General features: G+C 34.1%; 1 protein-coding gene across 1 annotated transcript; it reads right to left on the bottom strand.

Moving 5' to 3' along the window:
* Positions 1-2,032: 2,032 nt before the first annotated feature.
* On the bottom strand, positions 2,033-4,865 carry LOC135129926 (myb/SANT-like DNA-binding domain-containing protein 4). Its single transcript, XM_064057195.1, has 5 exons — positions 4,670-4,865; positions 2,737-2,964; positions 2,447-2,541; positions 2,303-2,383; positions 2,033-2,237 (listed from the first exon to the last, which is right to left on the bottom strand). The coding sequence occupies exons 1-5, from the start codon at positions 4,863-4,865 to the stop codon at positions 2,232-2,234; spliced, it is 606 nt and encodes a 201-aa protein (XP_063913265.1). The 3' UTR covers positions 2,033-2,231.
* Between the last annotated feature and the right edge of the window lie 13,915 nt (positions 4,866-18,780).

Below are 18,780 nucleotides of genomic sequence, written 5' to 3'. Positions count from 1 at the left end.
CCACTCATTTGCGCTACGTAGAGGACACTTCTCCTAGGATCCGCTTCCATGTTTTCTAACACTTGCTCTTCAGCACCCACACGTACATTCCGTGGAGCCCCAGCACGGCCTTTCCGACTAGGTTGAAAAGATCCATCTTCTCTTGCTCGATGTAACAATCGGTGAAACACATGTTGGTCTGGGTGCCGACGATTATTCACGGGGCTCTAAGAAAATGACTTCTAATACCTGCTCTTCGGTAGCTACTCTATGTAGAATAGTAATAAATGTATTATTTGCCTACGATGAAATGAAACAGCCTCTCTTATGACATGTACAGCCCAGTTAAACACAATTTAACTAGAATGGCAGCAGAAATAACTTCTGTCCCATGCTACTTGCCTTAAAGTAAACCTTGATGTCTCTGTGTACATTAATCAGTCATCTTTGGCGCAGAAGCGTCTCTTCAGATCAGTGATAAACTTCGTGACAGTTTATGACAAACAATTGTCAAAATGATTAAATTTATAACCACACTTCTGTTTCCTTTTGTTGACGGAGGGGGATTCGGAAAAAATTCATTCAACTTTAGTATTACCCGATTTTTTGTTCTTGGCATAGGTAACTTTGAACATAGAAACGTTCGGATATAAAAGCAGCCTCTCTATTGGTCAACTTAATCGCCTTCCAGTTCTCACACGGTTAAAGCCTGGAAAATTCTTTTTGCGAATTACGGCACAGTTCGGGACAGGGAACATGTCATTCACGGGAATGGCGCGAATTCTGGGACACCCTGTATACTGTTCGCGAAAGGAGAGATCATTTCAACTTTTGGAATGACCAAGAGTTTTTCAATCGTTTTCGCCTTTCAAAAGCCACAGTAGGATTATTATTTAACGAAATTCAAGAGTATTTACATCATCGGACCGGAAGGCAAAAATAAATAGGTAGTATTAGACGTACTATTAATTTGTGTTAATTTAAAACATGAATTTAGATCGAGCTATTCGTCCTATGGATTAACTACTTTTGACGTTGCGATTTCTGGCCACCGGAAATTTTTATATTTGTATAGGTGATTTTATGGGAGTCCATAAATCAACAGCAGCAAAAATAGTTCAACGTGTGGTAACAGCAATTTGCACGTTAAGAAGGATTTATATTTTTATGCCGAATACTGAGGAACAAAGACACGAGAAAATTATTAAATTTCATAATTTGGCATAATTTCCACGAGTGATCGGGGCAATAGACTGTACGCACATAAAGTTACAATCTCCAGGAGGTGAGCGTGCGGAATTATTTCGATGTCGAAAGGGCTTTTTTTCATTGAATGCCCAAGTTATTTGTGATGCCAATCATAAAATTTTGGATTTAGTGACACGTTGGCCAGGTTCGACACATGATGTCCCAAAATTCATCTGTATATATGAGGTCTGAAAATGGCGAGATGGGCAATGGAATTTTATTAGGAGATAGTGGCTATCCTTCTCGAAGGTATCATTTAACTCCGATTCATAATCCTGAAGGACAGACAGAAAATCTTTATAATGAATCACAAATAAGAACTAGGAATGTTGTGGAGAGAACATTTGGAATTTGGAAGCGTAGATTTCCGGTCCTAAGTGTGGGTATAAGGTGTCGGCTGAATTTAGCACAGAGAATTGTGGTGGCATGTGCCATTTTACACAACATTGCCTGCCAACAAAATGAAGAAGTTTTTGAAGGGGATGATGAAGAGGATCTGCCTGTGGTATATAATGGTGTAGAAAATAACGATGGTGGTGTTGAAGAAAGGGAAACAATAATTGATTATTTTCGAAATATGTTGACTGCAGGTGGATTTATAATTTAGTACATGCATATGTATTATTTGTTTAATGCAAAATAAAAAAATGTTTTATTTTTCTAGCAACTCTAGTGTTTTTTTTTAATCGATAATTCACATTCTAGTAACTCCATTTTTTTTAAATACAGTTTCTGTTCCCTCTCGATTTCTAAATCCAAAGCGGCTAATTTTTGTTTCTGAATTGCCATTTTTAATTCATGTTCTTCAACTCGATGAAGCTCCTCGTTTTCCAGGTACTTCTTCTGCAATTCTACAAGGTTATGACGTGAGTTCACCACATTCTCCACTTTCACCGTTAATTGGTCCTTGGTACAGTGCCCCTTTGCCTTTTTTTGATTTAGGAGAGGATGTTTTTTTGTTTTTAGTTGTGCAGGAGACCATCCCGTCCATTTAATATTTGAGTTCACTCCTGTACGTGAACCCTACAATCATTGCAATTGTTAAATGATATTTTACCGAGTATAGGCTCCTTACCTCTCCTCCGTCCTTTGAGCAAACCTGCAAAAGTCCCGGGACGATGGATTCCTCTGTTTCAGATGGATCAACATGTGCCTCCTGCAAATGCAAGTTAACGATTAGCAAAAAGAGTCAAATGACTAATTAAAGCAGAACTTATACATCAATTATTATTTGTGGCACTTGAGCATCTGATGTTAGATCCTCATTGACTGCAATTTCAATGTTCGGGTTATCTGATGTTTCACCATTCATTGCTAAAACATTGAAACAATTGTTTATATTTCAAAATTAATATCTATTTATATAATATCCATATTTTTATTGTGATTTTATGAAGAAAAAATTGATGTAGAGCAATAAACTTGCATATTTTGGAGGAATGTTTGATACTTTTGCTTAAATTAGCGATAGTGACAGTAAAAAGGTGAATGCAGCCCATGTATTCTCACCCATAGGAATCAATCCCTCATCTGAATAAAATTCTGATGGAAGTCCATTGACAGGCACTGTTAGGGACTCTAACAGTTCGGTCTCATAATCTTCGAAGCTCACATACTGGGAAGATCCGCCACCAGTTTTGTACGTTTCTTTTTTATTGAACGCAACTTTGCGTTTTATATCTCTCTTCGTCGCTTGGTACTTTCGACGAATCCTTTCTGGTGTTCGGATTACATTTCCTATTTTTTATTACAATATACGAGCCCTAACAACTAAATATTGGGACACAGACAATTTCTCAAAAAAATCCGGTATATATTTTTGATATCATTCAATTCGTCTGGACTAAATGCAAATTTTGCATGGGCATCTATTTTGGCAGAGAGTGAGGTATTTTGCAAATTAATAAATTTTCTTAGAGCGCAAAAATTGTCACCTAAATAAAAAATGTGCCATTTTTGCTGACACATAAATGTTGGGACACCCGAGAAAATTTGCTAAGTATACCATCGAAATACAAACGTAGTGGCTGGTAAATGCTGCCATTATTATAGGGATCGTAGCATTTCATACTAGTGTTGGTTTCACTTAGAAGAAAATAGTTAGTGGTGGGCTAGTTTTAGTAAAATTTCTGAAAATAATAATTTCGCAGTACTGCGTGGGAAAATCGATAAAAAAAAGGTGAAGATTTGTTTTAAATAGCTTAGTCGTCGATGGTAAACATCGTAAAATATTACGCAGACAGAGGTACCATAGGAATAAAAGGTAAAATTCCCGGTAGGCCACCACTTGTGAAGCCGCGTGATCAACGACAACTGATGAAAAATTTATAAAAGTGGACGACGGAGTACTTCAAGAGAAATTACTACTTGCTGGAATAGCGATAACCAATTAAATGTTTCAAGACAATATTGTCGCGAGTGGATACACAAATCAGGCCTTGGTTTTTACATTGTAAATCTTAAATAAAGCTATCTTTGATGGACTTTATTATTTATTTATATTATGTTAGGCTAAAGTACAACCACAATTAAAAACTGCCCATAAGAAAAATTGGTTAATATGACCAAAATAAAAATTGGAGAAAAGTAATATATAACGCTGAGTCCAAATTTGATGTATGGGTGAGATAATAGTCGAAAAAGAGTTATTGAAATAAAAAAGGAATTTTAATATGGATTATCTTAAACAATCAGTCAAGTTTGCAAGCGGAAAAATGGTTTGGGGGTGCATGTCTATTAACAGAATTTAAAGACCAGTTAACAACGTTCATGGAAAGGAAATTACAAATTCAAACAAATGTCAAGAGACTTTGTAAAAAAATATTAACAACTACTGAAGCAGTCTATCCTGTTGATATTTATATTTTTCAACAGGATGACGCTTCAAGTTACACACCTACAACACTTATTACAAAGAATAATAATATAAATGTTTGCCCTGACCATTGAATAGCCCAGATCCTAATCTAGTAGAGACGGTATGGCGTGAAATAAAAAAATATTTAGGAAATCATCCATGACAAGCGATTGTCAATCTTCAACAAGAAATTTAGCGAGTGTAGGATACGGTAACAACTCCTGTGTATTGCAGAAAATTAGTTGAAAGTATGATGGCAAGAATTCCTGCAGTTATTAAGGCAAAAGGAGATATAACCAATTATTGAATTTGCTGTGTCCCAATATTTATGTGTCACAAAATGTTACGTTGTTTTAGAGTTTTATGTCACTGTTTGAGTTAGAAATCAGTTTTTGTTGTGCTGTAAACGTTAACAGTCTTGCAAAACGAAGTAATTTTAAAATTTTAATTATCTAAAATAAATTACATTTTTGTTAAAAAGTTTGGTGATTTTTTTATAAAAATTTTTTGGTGTCCCAATATTTAGTTGTTAGGGCTCGTATAATAAAAATATAATTTATATAACATGTAAAATAAATAACTTGCCTGTTATTGGATTGTATTCGGCAGCAATTTCTTTCCACGTCTCCTCTTTCTGCTTCCACGTGACGGAATCGGTTCTTTTATTTTCAGTAATATGCGCCCTAGTAGCAATCATTTTTAAAAGCCGCCTTGTTTCGGCCTTCGTGTAATTTGGCTCCCTCTTCCGTTTTTCTTCATTTTCAATTTTTCGTTTGCCCATTTTTTTTATATAATAAAATCACTCACGATTCAAATAAAAACAACACCTACAACACATAACCTATAACGGTCTTTGGCAGAAATGGACACGTCGACAAGTGAGCAATCGCGTAAGTTTGCTGCGCCATCGGCTGTCGCCGTCAGATATCTGTAAGAATCGAACTTAAAGTTCCGAATGGTGTTTCTGCCGAATAAGAGCTATTTATCTGGGAGATAATTTTGTCAGGTGGTGAAAAGACACCATTTGACGTTATCCAGCAGATAAAAATTATCAGGAACTTTATCAGGAGGTGAAAAGACCGGCCCTAAAATTTGCAGTTGTCCTGGATCAATGTTTTCAGGTGCAAGAGGTGGTGGTGCATTTGCTTGATTAGCAATGTTATGCAGAACTGCACAAGCCACAATAGCTGGTAACGTTGTCTCCAATTTCAGGCGTAAACCATATGCTAACACTGGGAAGCAACGTTTCCACACACCAACCGTCCCACCACATTTCTAGTATGAATATGGCATGTTTGGTAACGATGTTCTGCTTGAGTACGTGGGTTGGTTAAAGGTGTAAAAAAATAAGACCTCACAGGATATCACCTGAAAATTACTGGGTCATAATTTTTTTACAGGCTATAAATTTATAACAAACCAAGTAATAAATTGTCTGGAAATTCATTATTTTCAAAACGTGCCCTGATACGGCTGTTGTTAAAAATGGTCGAGTCATGTGCTGACCCTGGCCATCTTACCACAATATCTTCTATATTTAATTCAGCATCAGACACGCACTGAACATTAATAGAAAAATATGTTTTTCTATTTCTGAACACTTCTTCATCGTTCCCTCCTGGCGATTGAATTTTAACATGTGTTCCATCAACCGCCCCCAACACTCTTGGAAATTCAGCAATATCAAAAAACTTTTGTTGTGTTGCTGCTATCTTTGCAGGAGTATCAGGCATTTTTATAAAACGATTCTCTAGCGACGGCTACAGAAACCTTTTTTACTATGCGTGACACAGTAGATACATGCATCCCTTGTACATCAGCAATTGTTTGTAAATATCCTGCTGATGCAAAAAACCGCAAGCATGTTAACAGCTGGTTAATTGGACTTACACTATTATTCCTGAAAGTTAACATTTGTTAGGTATTACAGCGATAACTACACAAGTGTTTTTTATTTACATGTCTGATGGAAATTCTAACTGATTCTCAATTAAGTCCAGCATGTCCAGAACTGTTTCTTTGGTTAATCTATACCGCCTATAAAATCCCCAGTTGTCCAAAGACTCGAAGGCATTTGCTCTGTTATAGATTCTTCTTGGAAAACCTTGATCAAAAATTTCCAAAATGTCCAAATCATCTTCAAAAATGTCATAATCTCTTGGATTCATTTGTTGTATTAAATAAAATCACGTTCTTTGGGAGAAATACAAGATACTTATGATACACACTCTGTTTACCAGTCATTGTTTACAAAAACAGCTTCTGTTTGACACATGGCGTACCTAACATTTGGGTGGAGAGACAAATAAAAGGAACATGCGCAAATCTACACTTAACGTTTTAAGTCTAGAAATTTGCAGGCTTAAATTTAACTCCGGAAAATCCGTTTTAAGTCTCAATCCATCAATGGTGCAACTGAAATCTACAAATTTAGGCCAGACTTAAAGTTAAGCTTGGCTTAGTACATGCGGTGCAACCGGCCATTTAGAATTACAAATTTGGTTAGATGATCTTGATAAACTACAATAAATTTAAATTCTCCATCCGCTTGAGATTGAAAATCAATCAAATCCACTTGGCATCTTGAATTAAAATGTGAAAAAACCATTGGCTTAACTACCAAACCCTTTTTCTCACTTTTCCGCTTTTTCAAACATAACTCGCACAGATTTAAAAATATTTGAATGTCTTGTGTAGTAATATTCTTGTAGCGTTGTTGTACTTCCTTTTTCATCCTATCACGGCCACCATGGCCAATTGATACATGGGTCTCGTATAATATGTCAAATAAATCTTCAGTAACCACGTAATATAATACCCTTTCTGTGGTTAACGGGGCAATCAGTTTTTCTACCCCATTAACAGATATTATATCGTAATGTTTTAGTAACCAAAAATCCTGATTTTCTTTCTTTGGCATAGTTTTTGCATTTTTCATTTCTGCCTTTAACTTTAGATATTTTTCTAAATTCATCCGAAAACTGTTGGGTTTTTGCGGGATTTTTTCAATGCGTTCATAAAACTTTGTTTTTATTGCAGTTTTATCCATTGTAGATAATATTAAATTAACACTTAATATGTACTACACAGCACACAAAAACAATAAATCACAAATACCGCTAAAACATCAGTAGGTACAATGTGGGGTTATGTCACCATGTATTATTTGGTGCATACTTTGACTAAGCGGGAACCGTTAATGTATACATTGACTAGTTAAAGCTTACACATCGTCCATTGTGAACACATTTACTGAGCAAATCAGTCAATGCATACATTGGCTAGTCAGTGTATACATTGACGGAATGAACACTTTGACTGTAACATATACATATAGATTCCAAAAATGTGTAAGTCATGTAAGTAAGTGCACTACATTTTTCTCTATTATAATATACTATATATACTATTTTCATTGGAGATACCACCCACATAAAACTTTATGACAGATAATGAGTGAAACCCCTGCACAATGGCAACAGTAATTTATTGCTTTTAACACCCTATACGACCAGATATAGGCACGTTCCGGCAGAATTTTTCAGGGCCGTACTCTGTTAAAAGAATAAGGTGAAATAATAGACAAATTGTATTAGTTAAATAATATTTATAAGATTATAAGTCACTTTCAGACTCAGATGAGTCGTTATTTATTGAAATTATAATTTCGTTAAGCCGTGTATTTACAAATGTTGAGTCAACTTTTGTAACATGTCGAATGCAATTCTGCCATTTTTCAGAAGATATGAATTCTGATTGTTGTCTAATGAGATTTACTACAGCGGGAGAACTTTCTGGATGGTTATTATATTTTCTCATATTTCTTTTTAAGTCACTCCATATTAACTCTATCGGGATAAAAATGCAAAAATAAGGTGGTAATCTCAAAACCTCACAACCTCTTGATCGCGCCATTTCATCTGTTATATGTTTTTTGAAAATGTTGAGTAGCAACTAGTTGGAGCAGTTGTTTTTTTGTTTTTGATTCTGGTGGAATTGGCACTTTCTTCCTTTCAAGAAATTCCAAAATTTCCATTTTTCTGAAGGATGTATTCGGCACCTTTTCCAGCAATCTTGAGTGTGACGGGGCATTATCCATTACGATGACGGTTCCTTCTGGAATATTCTTTAATAATTGCTCTTGAAACCATTTTTCAAATAAGGCCCCGGTCATTTCCTCGTGATAACCAGCGCTACAATTTTTAATTTCTTTTGCAGAAATTAGGGCACCATTGGTGACGCATCTGTTTTCCCCACCCACATGCAAAATTATCACTCTGTTACCACGTGATGGTTGGGCTTTTAACACGGACTTTGACGAAGAATCACTCAAACCTTTAGTTTTAACAGCATGTGTGTCGAACCATGTTTCATCTAAGTACACTATTATTACGATTAAGTCTGCGGAATTCCCTAATTTTCTCAAGATATATGGTTCTAAGTCGAATTATTCTTTCGGATTCCATTATATATTGACGGCGATTCAGTTTTTTGAATGTATAATCCATGTCTGATAGCAATTTCCTAAAAATTGATAACTATTACATACATTTATATCGTCATTGTACTAAGAAGTAACATACCGAAACTGGCTCATCTTATACGGTATTATAATTCCATCTTCGGAAAGTTCTTCAAAAACGGAACTTGCAGTTGGAATGAAATTTCTTGCGTATGACCCATATATTTTAGATATAATCGCTTCCTTCATTCCCTCGGTTACTCGTTGAAAAGATTTTCTTTTAAGTACAGTTGGTGCTTGATTTCTTTTCTTTAGCACCGTCTTGATAGTATTTGTAGAAATTTTCAATAAGTCAGAAGCTCTAGGCACTGGTGATTATTATGATTCTCGGAAATAAGAGTGTCATAACAGGAAATAATTAATTCCTTAGCATCATTCGATAGAGTTTGCGCTCTTCGTTTTTTAATAGGAATCTCTTCGTCTTCAGAACTAGTTAAAATAATGGCTTCGTCGTTACATGAAGGGCGCTGACTATCTGAAGCATCCAAAATGTTTTCGAAGTCCACGGGTCTCCATCCAAATTGCCATTATTTTTAGGAATATTCACTCTATCTATAATAGCAAAAATTAGTTATCTGTGTATATAAAAAAGAAAAAAAGTTGTCAATAACTTACCGCCAAAATCAAATCCAGTAAAATATAAAGCATTGAAAAATACTATTTTTAGTATTGAAAAATACTGTTTTTATAAAGCAAAGAAACTGTAACAGACACTAAAAAATAACGACCTACAAGTAAGACGTGAAATCAGTTATTGAAATGAAGACCACTTCAAATCTACCCAAAGTACCTTTTGGGAATTTGAGTAAACAAGTTCATTACCGAAAGCAGGTAAAACTTTCAACTCAACCCGAATACGGCTCTGTATAAAATGACCTGTCAAACCTTTTTCATAATTTATGGTTGCGGTTTCAGGAGCACCGCTTTTTGAGTGATTGGTCCCATAAAAATTTATGTGGGTGTATCTCGAATACGGTTACTATACTTCACCAGTCATATAAACATTGCCCAGCAAGAACCAACGGGGAGGTGTAGAGTCATCTCTTGCCTAAAATGTTGCTCCAACAACTGAGCAAAATTAACATTAATTCTTTGATAAAAAGTATTAATAAAATAAACATGTGTACAGTCATGCAGTGGTTAAATAATAAAAAATAATATAACAACATAATATAATATAACATAACAAAATAAAAGAAACATATAAAAATTCTTATAAATCAACAAAAATAATGTTCTAATACAATAAAGAAATATGTACAAATTAAAAAACACAATAAAAACAAATTTAAATATTCTATTATCATCTCCCACAGTATTAAAGTTGTTTAAAGCGACGGTTTTTATTTTCTGCAACAAAATCTATTACTTCATTGTGGAAAGTTTCACGTTGTGTTAAATTCTTTACTAAATTTTTTTCTATAGCTATGAGTGCCTTTCTTGAAGTCTGTTCTTACAAATTGTGTTTCTAGCAAAAGTTTTTATCCATTTTAAACATGAAAAACGCCTCTTCACCGACGCTGATGTTACAGGTATAGTAACAATTAAACAATTTATAAAATTCTGGTAAACAGGGTTGTAAATTTGTTTTTTGCAAAAAGGAAAGCATTTCGTGCGGCAGCTGACGTTCACCAAGAATTTCATGGTCTCCGTAAATAACTGATAACTCATTTGTTAATCTAGGAACATCAAAACACCAATATTGGTTAACTAAAAGTTTCAGTAAGTTTTGAGGAAAATCTTCAGAAAATGAAGGCAAGCAAATCAAAGAACTGCTAATTCATTAAATCTACGAAACGAAGTTGAATTTGTCCAATAACACTTTCCAAAGTTTCAATAAATAATTGTTTAAAGTGTTGTCTAGGATCAGTTAACTCGTTGTGCTAGAAATGATTCTTGTTTTAAATTTTTTACAAGAATACTATCATTCACGGAAAATCCCCTTTCCAGGGTTGCATTCACGTGCGACAAGATTGGTAACAATTTGATCAGTTCTAAATTTTCTGTTGAAGAATGATGTGCCAATAATGACATCCAAAAATCATCCAATCTAGTGTCTTTCCGGGAGTACATTTTCATTTTGTTTATTACATTATTATCCGATAGTAAATGACGGTACTCTCTGTCGGCATTTTGGATTGTTATGGCAGGCAATAGGTTTGCAGTTAAAACGATTTCTAAAGCTTGAGTAAGTTTTCTAAACGCATCATTTTTGTCGGAAGCTGCAATTGTGGGATTCAGAAAAGTTAAGGCTTCCGTCAATGGATACCTAAGAGGTGATCTTTCATTAAGTTTTGAAATTAGAAATTGGGGACAAGTTCTACAGTCGAAAAATAATTTGTCTTTATCGGTGACATTTTTAGTGCATGTTCTTAGTGCAGCTCTTTCTTGTCTCATAGTCATAACCGAGATCAATATCTGTTGAATCTAAGGAACATTTTTCTAATTGTAGGTTAATTATTCAATATAGTCAGTGATCTGTTCTTCTCATTGAGGAAGGTAATGACTTCTAATTCAGAAAAAATATAGAAATCTTCATTATTGTCACTACTCCGATTCTGATGGTCGTTTAGTCCGCCTAAGCGCTGTTCCACAGCATTTAGACATAAATTTTGTAGCCGTTTTCGTTCTGACTCGAGATGTTCTGGTAGCAACCTCATCTTAAAAGCAGGGTGAAAACAAGCTGCTATAACTGCATGGTTAATTTCTGGTGAAAATTGCAAAAAATTCTTGAATCTTTTTTCCAGTGAAGCTATTAAGCCAGTTATAATCAAATTTCCATAGCGAAGATTTTTTTTCTTGCAGAGCTTGCATCCTGATTTTAAGTGAAAACAACGGTGATAATAATCGAGCATAATAGCAGTGAGTTTCTGTCTGTAAACAGTCTCATGCAGTTGCAAGGGGTTTCAAAATTGTGCAAAATTCTTCTAAATATTCCAATTCAAAATCTTTAAACTCATTTAAATTTAAATCCTTATTTAACTGGTTTAATTGATCTTGGTGTTTTATTAACTGAGTCACACAGTCAAATAATGAATTTCACCTGTTCGGGCAAGGGTACTGTAAACTGCAGCCTAATCTATTAAAGGTTATTTCTGCTGTTTTTGGTCTACGCGAAGAGTTCCACAAAGCAGTGCACTTCGCAAATACTGGATGATGGATTCGAGCCACTGGAGATCCTCTTATAATCTGCTGTAAGTTAATGGTACCAATTAGACTTAAAGTGTGATTTGCACACCTTAAATGATTTGGTAACACCATTGTGTTATGTCGTTATTACTAAAAATATATTGAAATTCTAAGATATCTTCTGTCTCATCGGCTTCAGATTCATCAGCTACAATCAAATATAAAAAATTAGGCTACACAAAAAAAAGCACCTACTGTAAGAAAAACGTACAACAACAATGAATTGATTTTAATTCTATCTATTTCTAATTTTGATGCGTTTTTTTTTTAATTGCATACATATTTGGCACAAGCTGAACTTCGCCTGCTATAGTTAACTAAATGTATACCTCTCTGTATAACATTATAATAAAAACATTATTAATATTATTATAGAAAAAAATTGAATCAGTAGTAAAGTAGTAGCTTAGAAGGTCGTGTGTTTGATTTCTGTACAGACTGGAATTTTTCTATGTGTATACACTTCTTCAAAAAATGATTATATGTTATAGTGTGAAAGATATTTGTGATGACTCATCACTGATGAGTGATGACAATAATAACTATATTAAGTTTAAGCACTTTGAACCCCGATTGTACAATAAAAAATAACACACTATTGTTATCTTCAGCTACCAGTTGCAAACCAAACTCCTTGAAAGCTTTTACAAAGGTACTGCCGTTATCAGTAATAGTTGATACTAATTTATCATGACTCAATCCATATGTTGAATGAATATCGTATAGGAGTTCAGCCACTCTGTCATAGAAATGTATTCCTTTAAACCGTGTACATGCAAAAACTCCACTTAAGCGTTCCAATGTAGTTTCATCAATCTAAAATTAAATAACAAAATTACAGTCTTGAAGAAACTAACGAATTTAATGTCGGCTGTGGTGTGCTAATGAATTGAATGGTATTTTCAACAAATAATCGACGATATCAGTTTCATCTAACAAATTTCTGTTTGTTGGCTGCATGATTGGAATTATGAATACGATAATAATTAGTGACTTCCTTTTTGAAATTGAATTATTACCTTAAAATGCTTACCAAGAACACATTGCAATGACCGCTTACCACTCACTCTCAGCGTGACCAGAATAATAACAGTATAATTTGTATCTACGTAATAATCAAGCTTAAGAAGATTTTGACAAGCTGTAATACTAATAAACAAGTCATCTGTGCTAATAAATGACATATTACATATCATTTGTTAGCGTCACAGCTTCATCAAAATCATCATTATTACAACCAGATGCTGCTTGAGCCTTATGCATGTCTGTAGTAAACAGAGTGTACATTTCTGGAAGAATTTCAAAATTATTGCTACACATTTGCCTGTTACTTAAAAAAATTTTTGATCTTAACAAAGCTTCTAGCATTCATTCTATCTTTCATTTTCGTCTTGACTATATTCATAACAGAGATGACTCTGGCACTCCCTGCTCCATTCTGGATGAAGTGGACGTTTCGAAAACGTCAGTTTCATAATACACTTCCATATTATTCATTTCCAACGGATCCCTACAATTGTTAGTTATAACTATTGCCATAAACACAAGATTCATATGTACTTACTGAGTGGAGGTTTGTGTGCAATCGTCGTTGATTTCTTCACTGAGAATAACTTCCACATCATGTGGACGTTTGACTCCTGACTCTACAAATTACTTTGATTCATTAAATTCATCGAAAACATTTTACTACATACCTCTCGGTATAATGGCCTTGGTGGCAGTGTATGTTGCTCTTGGCCTAATATAGGGCGTCAAAAAACTAATATTTCTGAGATATGGCCATTGCTTAAAACAATTTTCATCGAGTTCTTGCCCCGAGTGCTGAATCTTCGATTTTTTGTTTTCCCGGACATACCGGTCCCGCAAATTTTTCCACAACTTGCGACATTCTTCTCCTAGAAATATAAGTTATGTTTGTCATCGCACTAGCTTCTCGTGTTCAGTTTAATACCTGTTATATGAAATTCCTTGCCTGTATTTTCAAATTGGAAGCTCGTGAAAAGCGCGCCTGTGATTCCAAGAGAGAGAAAACAGCGGATGAAAAACTTAGAGCGGAGATTGAAAGGCTTCGCAGAGAAGGGTCCAAACAAGTCGAGGAAGAGTTAGAGAGAATTCAGGAGGAAATCAGAGCACAGAAGAAACATAGATCAGAAAATGATTCGCTAATCATAGAATAAAAATAAAGTGGGATGTTGCCAAAGGTGATAAAACAAACGGGGGATACACAATTGAAATGTTGCACAGATTTTTATCTAAATATGGAAATATTAATGCTCTGGTGGTGTCGGCAAAAAAGATGGGAAGTGCGCTTGTCGAATTCGAAACAAGAAAAGCAGCAGAAATGGCTATCGAAATGGAATGTGGCTTGCCATCAAATCGAATCAAGCTGCAGTGGATAAATGTGCTCCCAGGTAGGGTTGCCACCTTTCGGATGACGCATTCCGGGACATTTTGCTCTTAACCACTACAGTCCCTTCCTTATACATTGTAACATTGTATAGATATAGTATGTGACCACAACACAAATACAACAAATACAAATACAACAACAAACAAATGATGCCTGTTTCATGTGATCGTCCTTATAATTTTTACTTCGTTTGTCATAAATCTGAGATTGCTCCCGAATCTTATCAATAAACTGTTGAATATCCAACTCTATGAAAAATATTTGCTTTATACCATTTCGAAATTGATGACGTCAGCTCAAAATTTTGACCAATAATCCTGTCTAAAATGTACAAAATATGATGAGTCTCTTCTTGTAATTTATCATTTCATTCATATTTTTTGGATTTGGATATACAGGGTGACTCAAAAAATTTAATGGATGCGCAAATTTATTTTATTGATTTAATCAAGAACTACAAAACCGATTGCTTTGAAATCTAATGCGAAAAATATATAGTAGACATGCAGTCGTCACGTTTCCGACAGCGAGGGAAGTACTGTCTAAACCAATTTTTGTTTAGACCAATTTTTTCAAGGTGTTGTCAAAGTGGTCAAAAAATTCTTGTAAATGTTGTTTTTGAAGTTCAAGTCCAGCAATTTTTTGTGTAAGTCTTTATTTTGTTTTCGTAATGCTAGGCCGATTTGTCCAATTGTTTCCTTAAAATTTGATTTTCTCTTTCATACAATCAACACAATTTTTCTAGTTCAGAAATTTTGTCCAGCGGTGATGTTTGGTCATGCTATTATGAATTTGGTAATTGGAATGGACGGTAGTTTTAACACTTACATGTTGGTTGTCGGGATTAGGTAATGGTAATACACATTGCTCTTGCAGGAAGGACTTGAGTTTTGTAGGGTTTCATTATTTTGGAGAGTGAGATCTAAATACCAGTAAAATCTATTGAACAAGAGTGTCTGTTGCACAAAGTTACCTTTATTAAATCGGGGAACTGCATGACTTTTTAGCCTGAATCTACCCAAAGAATCGTAGAAAAACAAATTTTCAGTAAAATGTAGAGTACACACTTTTGCCCTCTCCGAAAGAGGTTCAAAGTTATCTTAATTCAAATTAACGTTCATTATTCCGTTATCAAGAGTTTTATTTATTTTTTAATAGTTAATGAATGAAAACCCTTTCAAATTTTTCCCAAGAGTGATACTTTTTATCCACTCAGAAAACCTCTGCTTCTGCGTTGGCAACTCGTGATAGGTGAAATTGGTATCACTGTTTAAACACGAAGGTATACAACAATGCATTTGCGTGTTTTTATCGTATTTTATTATTTCAAAATTACAATAATTACATACAAACAACAATTACATCAAATTCAAATTTGAACTGTCATACAAAGATAACTAGCGCCCTCATAAAGTAATGGCGTCGAAAATAACTACTGGGTTATCTGTCGAAAGTGGCTATTCGGCAGGCTTTATCAGCTCAACTATCAACGCAGGCGACGGTTGCCAGTTTGTTGATGTCGCAAAACCGCCAAATCGTGCCACTAAAATCGACAAAAAGTACCAAATTTGAAAAATAAATATAAGTGAATTAAAGACCTTTTTAAAAACTCGTTTTCAGTATCAAAATGATGAAAATTTGCTTTAGTACAGGTAAAAATGTTGTATGGTGCAAAATAATACTTTATTATTCAACATGTAACATAAAATACGTAAGCAAAAAAATCTTACTCTCATTAAAAACACTATTCAGGAAAGTAAGCAATTCCTACATTCAGTACATGTAAATTTTACAATTTTGTTTTTACAAAATAACCACAACCATTATGTTAATGCCTGTGTATGAAAATTGCTATCATTAATCGACACTGAAGAGGTAATTCAAGATTGAATAATTCATTATTCTCATCGTCAACTAAAGATGTGGCTAATTCATTTTCATGTTCTAAAAAGTCTTGCAAATTATCCAGTAATTTACATTCGTCTTTTTCACAATTACTACCTGGATTTCTATTTGAATATTATTTAAAATGGTGTCTTTAAAGATCCAATAAATTGGAAATACGAAGGATTTACATTTTCATGGCCATGTTGACGTTTAGTTCCAAATAAATTTTCAAGAGGATCTTGACAAAATGATCTGGGGCGTAAATAAGCCAGCACCTTTACATATTGTCCAGACCTCTTTCATCGCTGTTATATTGTTCGTCCAACCAGTTTTAGCAGGCATTTTTTGCTTTGTTCTGCCTCCGTTTGTCGGCTGAAATTGCCGGTTATCTGTTTTTTGAATAATTGTATCCCAAAACATTATGTGCCTCGACTTTTTGCTAATACTACATCTAAAAGGCTTACTTTTGACAGGGTACGTAGAAGTGCCATTGAATGAATCGAAAAATGCCAGCAACGAATTCCGCAGTATAAATAGCTTCAGATGGTAGAGGATTATTCCCAGTACATACGTGTGAATCAATAACAGCAGCCATACTATGACTCGTAGTTTTAGCTGTCACTGATAATTATAATAATAACTCTTTTTGTCGACATCCAAAGATGGTTTTCATATTCGAGGTAACTGGGAAAAGCATCTAGTTTGCTGGTCATTATCATAAGCCTTTGTAAGATACTCAAATTTTGCTATTTTATTTGTATCGTATTTAATATTATATTTCGCAGGAGCTGTTCTGGTATTTTTTAGAAGATGGAAACTTCATATATTGCCTAGATTTTTTTGTTATTTTCAAAAACATACGGTTTATTAACTTTACCAGTCCAGCCAATCGTTTTGTACGTATTTCTTAGCGTATTCGTTAAAGTCTGATCACAAACAATGGCTACTGAAATTAAACCTATAGATTTAAACTGCTGTAATCACTTCAGATAAAATTGTGGTTAAATCTTTGGTTTTTATTGTGTCCCTCATGAAGTAGTAAGTGACAGGTTGTTTAAATGACTTACGTACTCCTCTGACCATTAATACTAAAACGTGATTAACAACAATATTCTACCGACGAGGAGTTCCCAAGTCAACATACCCTACAAATTTATCTGTAGATTTTGAATATGTCAGTTCCTCTGACAAAGCCATTTTGTCAAACATAATGGAACAAAATCTGTAGGCTTGACAGTAGTCTTTTACATCCCTCTTATTTTTTTTCAAACAGTTGTTGATTTATACCAGTTTCAAATGGTACTTAGCAACTTTTGTAAAGTGGATTTGCAAGGTAACTTTACAAACTGCTGCAAAACTTGTAACATCTAGGTCCTCTTTTATATAAAACCATTGCAAATATCTTACTTTGTGTAGTATAACGCGGTCTCTTTCTGTTTGCATTAACAAATTGTGACTTTATAAAAGAGACTCCAGATACATCAAGATTGTTTTCAATTGTATCAAAAAGTGGACTGTTGCTTAAATCATATGCGGCTTTTATTCAATCCTTTCACGGTATGATTTTATTTGTTAATTTATGTAACTACACGTTGAACTTTCTATACGACAAATACAAATTTAATGCTTTTTCTAGGGGTTAAATTTTTAACTGATCTGCAATTAATTTGTTGCAAAATCCTTTTTCGTCGCTTCGCTCCTCCTAATCGTCATTCAAACCTTGTTCTCTTTCTTTTATTAGAATCAGCAACTGTGGATTTTTCCATTGTGAATAAATGAACATTTGAATCAAAGTCACAACTAGAATAAGTTGGTCTTGTCAAACCAGAATCGTCAACACAATTATTATTCACACTTGCAAACATTTCATGATCATAAATATCACTATTAAGAGTCGAAGTTAGATCTGCAGAAACTCCATATATTTCTGAGTTGTCGAAACATGATGGAACTGCAGGTTTGTTTAATTGTTTCCTTTAGACCGGGAGCTGTAGCGAGTTGAGTATGCAAAATATGAGGACCGCATTTTGTAGATCGTTTTTAACTCAGAATAGCTAGCAAATCATAATTTGGCATGTTGCCAGGATGCTTATTGGTCCATTTATTTTTTATACCCCACTCCTTTAGATATCAAGTAAATGAATAAAATAAATGTGTCGGAACCATTTTAATGATGATTCTAGTAACAATATCCCATTGTTTCTTAAAATTAAAAAAATTAAAAATAAAAACAATAATTGTTGATAAAAAATTATTTAATACCAAAAATCAAATTTTAATATAAGTCTTTAGGAGCTAAGTATAAAAATCAAGTTTTTTTATTTTGACAATCATTATTAATACATTTGCAAAATGAAATACAATTTAATTGTAATTTTTTACAAGAAAAAGCCTTTGTTTGCCAGTTTGATGAGCATTTACAGGGGTGGATCAACAATTCCGGTAATGGTCGCTTCGTCATTTGCCGTGGGTACAATTTTCCATTTTTTCTTTCGTAGCCAAATAAGGTGTAGTCAGTAGGCTGCAGTAGAGTTTGGTCAGCATTTATCCAAACATATGTTTGTGCTGAAGCTCTTAATAAATGTAAATGTAAAGCACCTGATGTGCAAATAATTTTTAATAAATTTAAACTCAAGCCAATATTTTGCGTACCTAATTAATTTATGCCGAAGCTCATCAGCAGTT

Source organism: Zophobas morio, unplaced genomic scaffold (assembly GCF_036711695.1).
Source record: "Zophobas morio isolate AGI-343-1 ecotype UQ-CSIRO unplaced genomic scaffold, CSIRO_AGI_Zmor_V1 ptg000017l, whole genome shotgun sequence".
Lineage (NCBI taxonomy): Eukaryota > Metazoa > Arthropoda > Insecta > Coleoptera > Tenebrionidae > Zophobas > Zophobas morio.
This window is presented reverse-complemented; position numbering and strand designations above follow the sequence as displayed.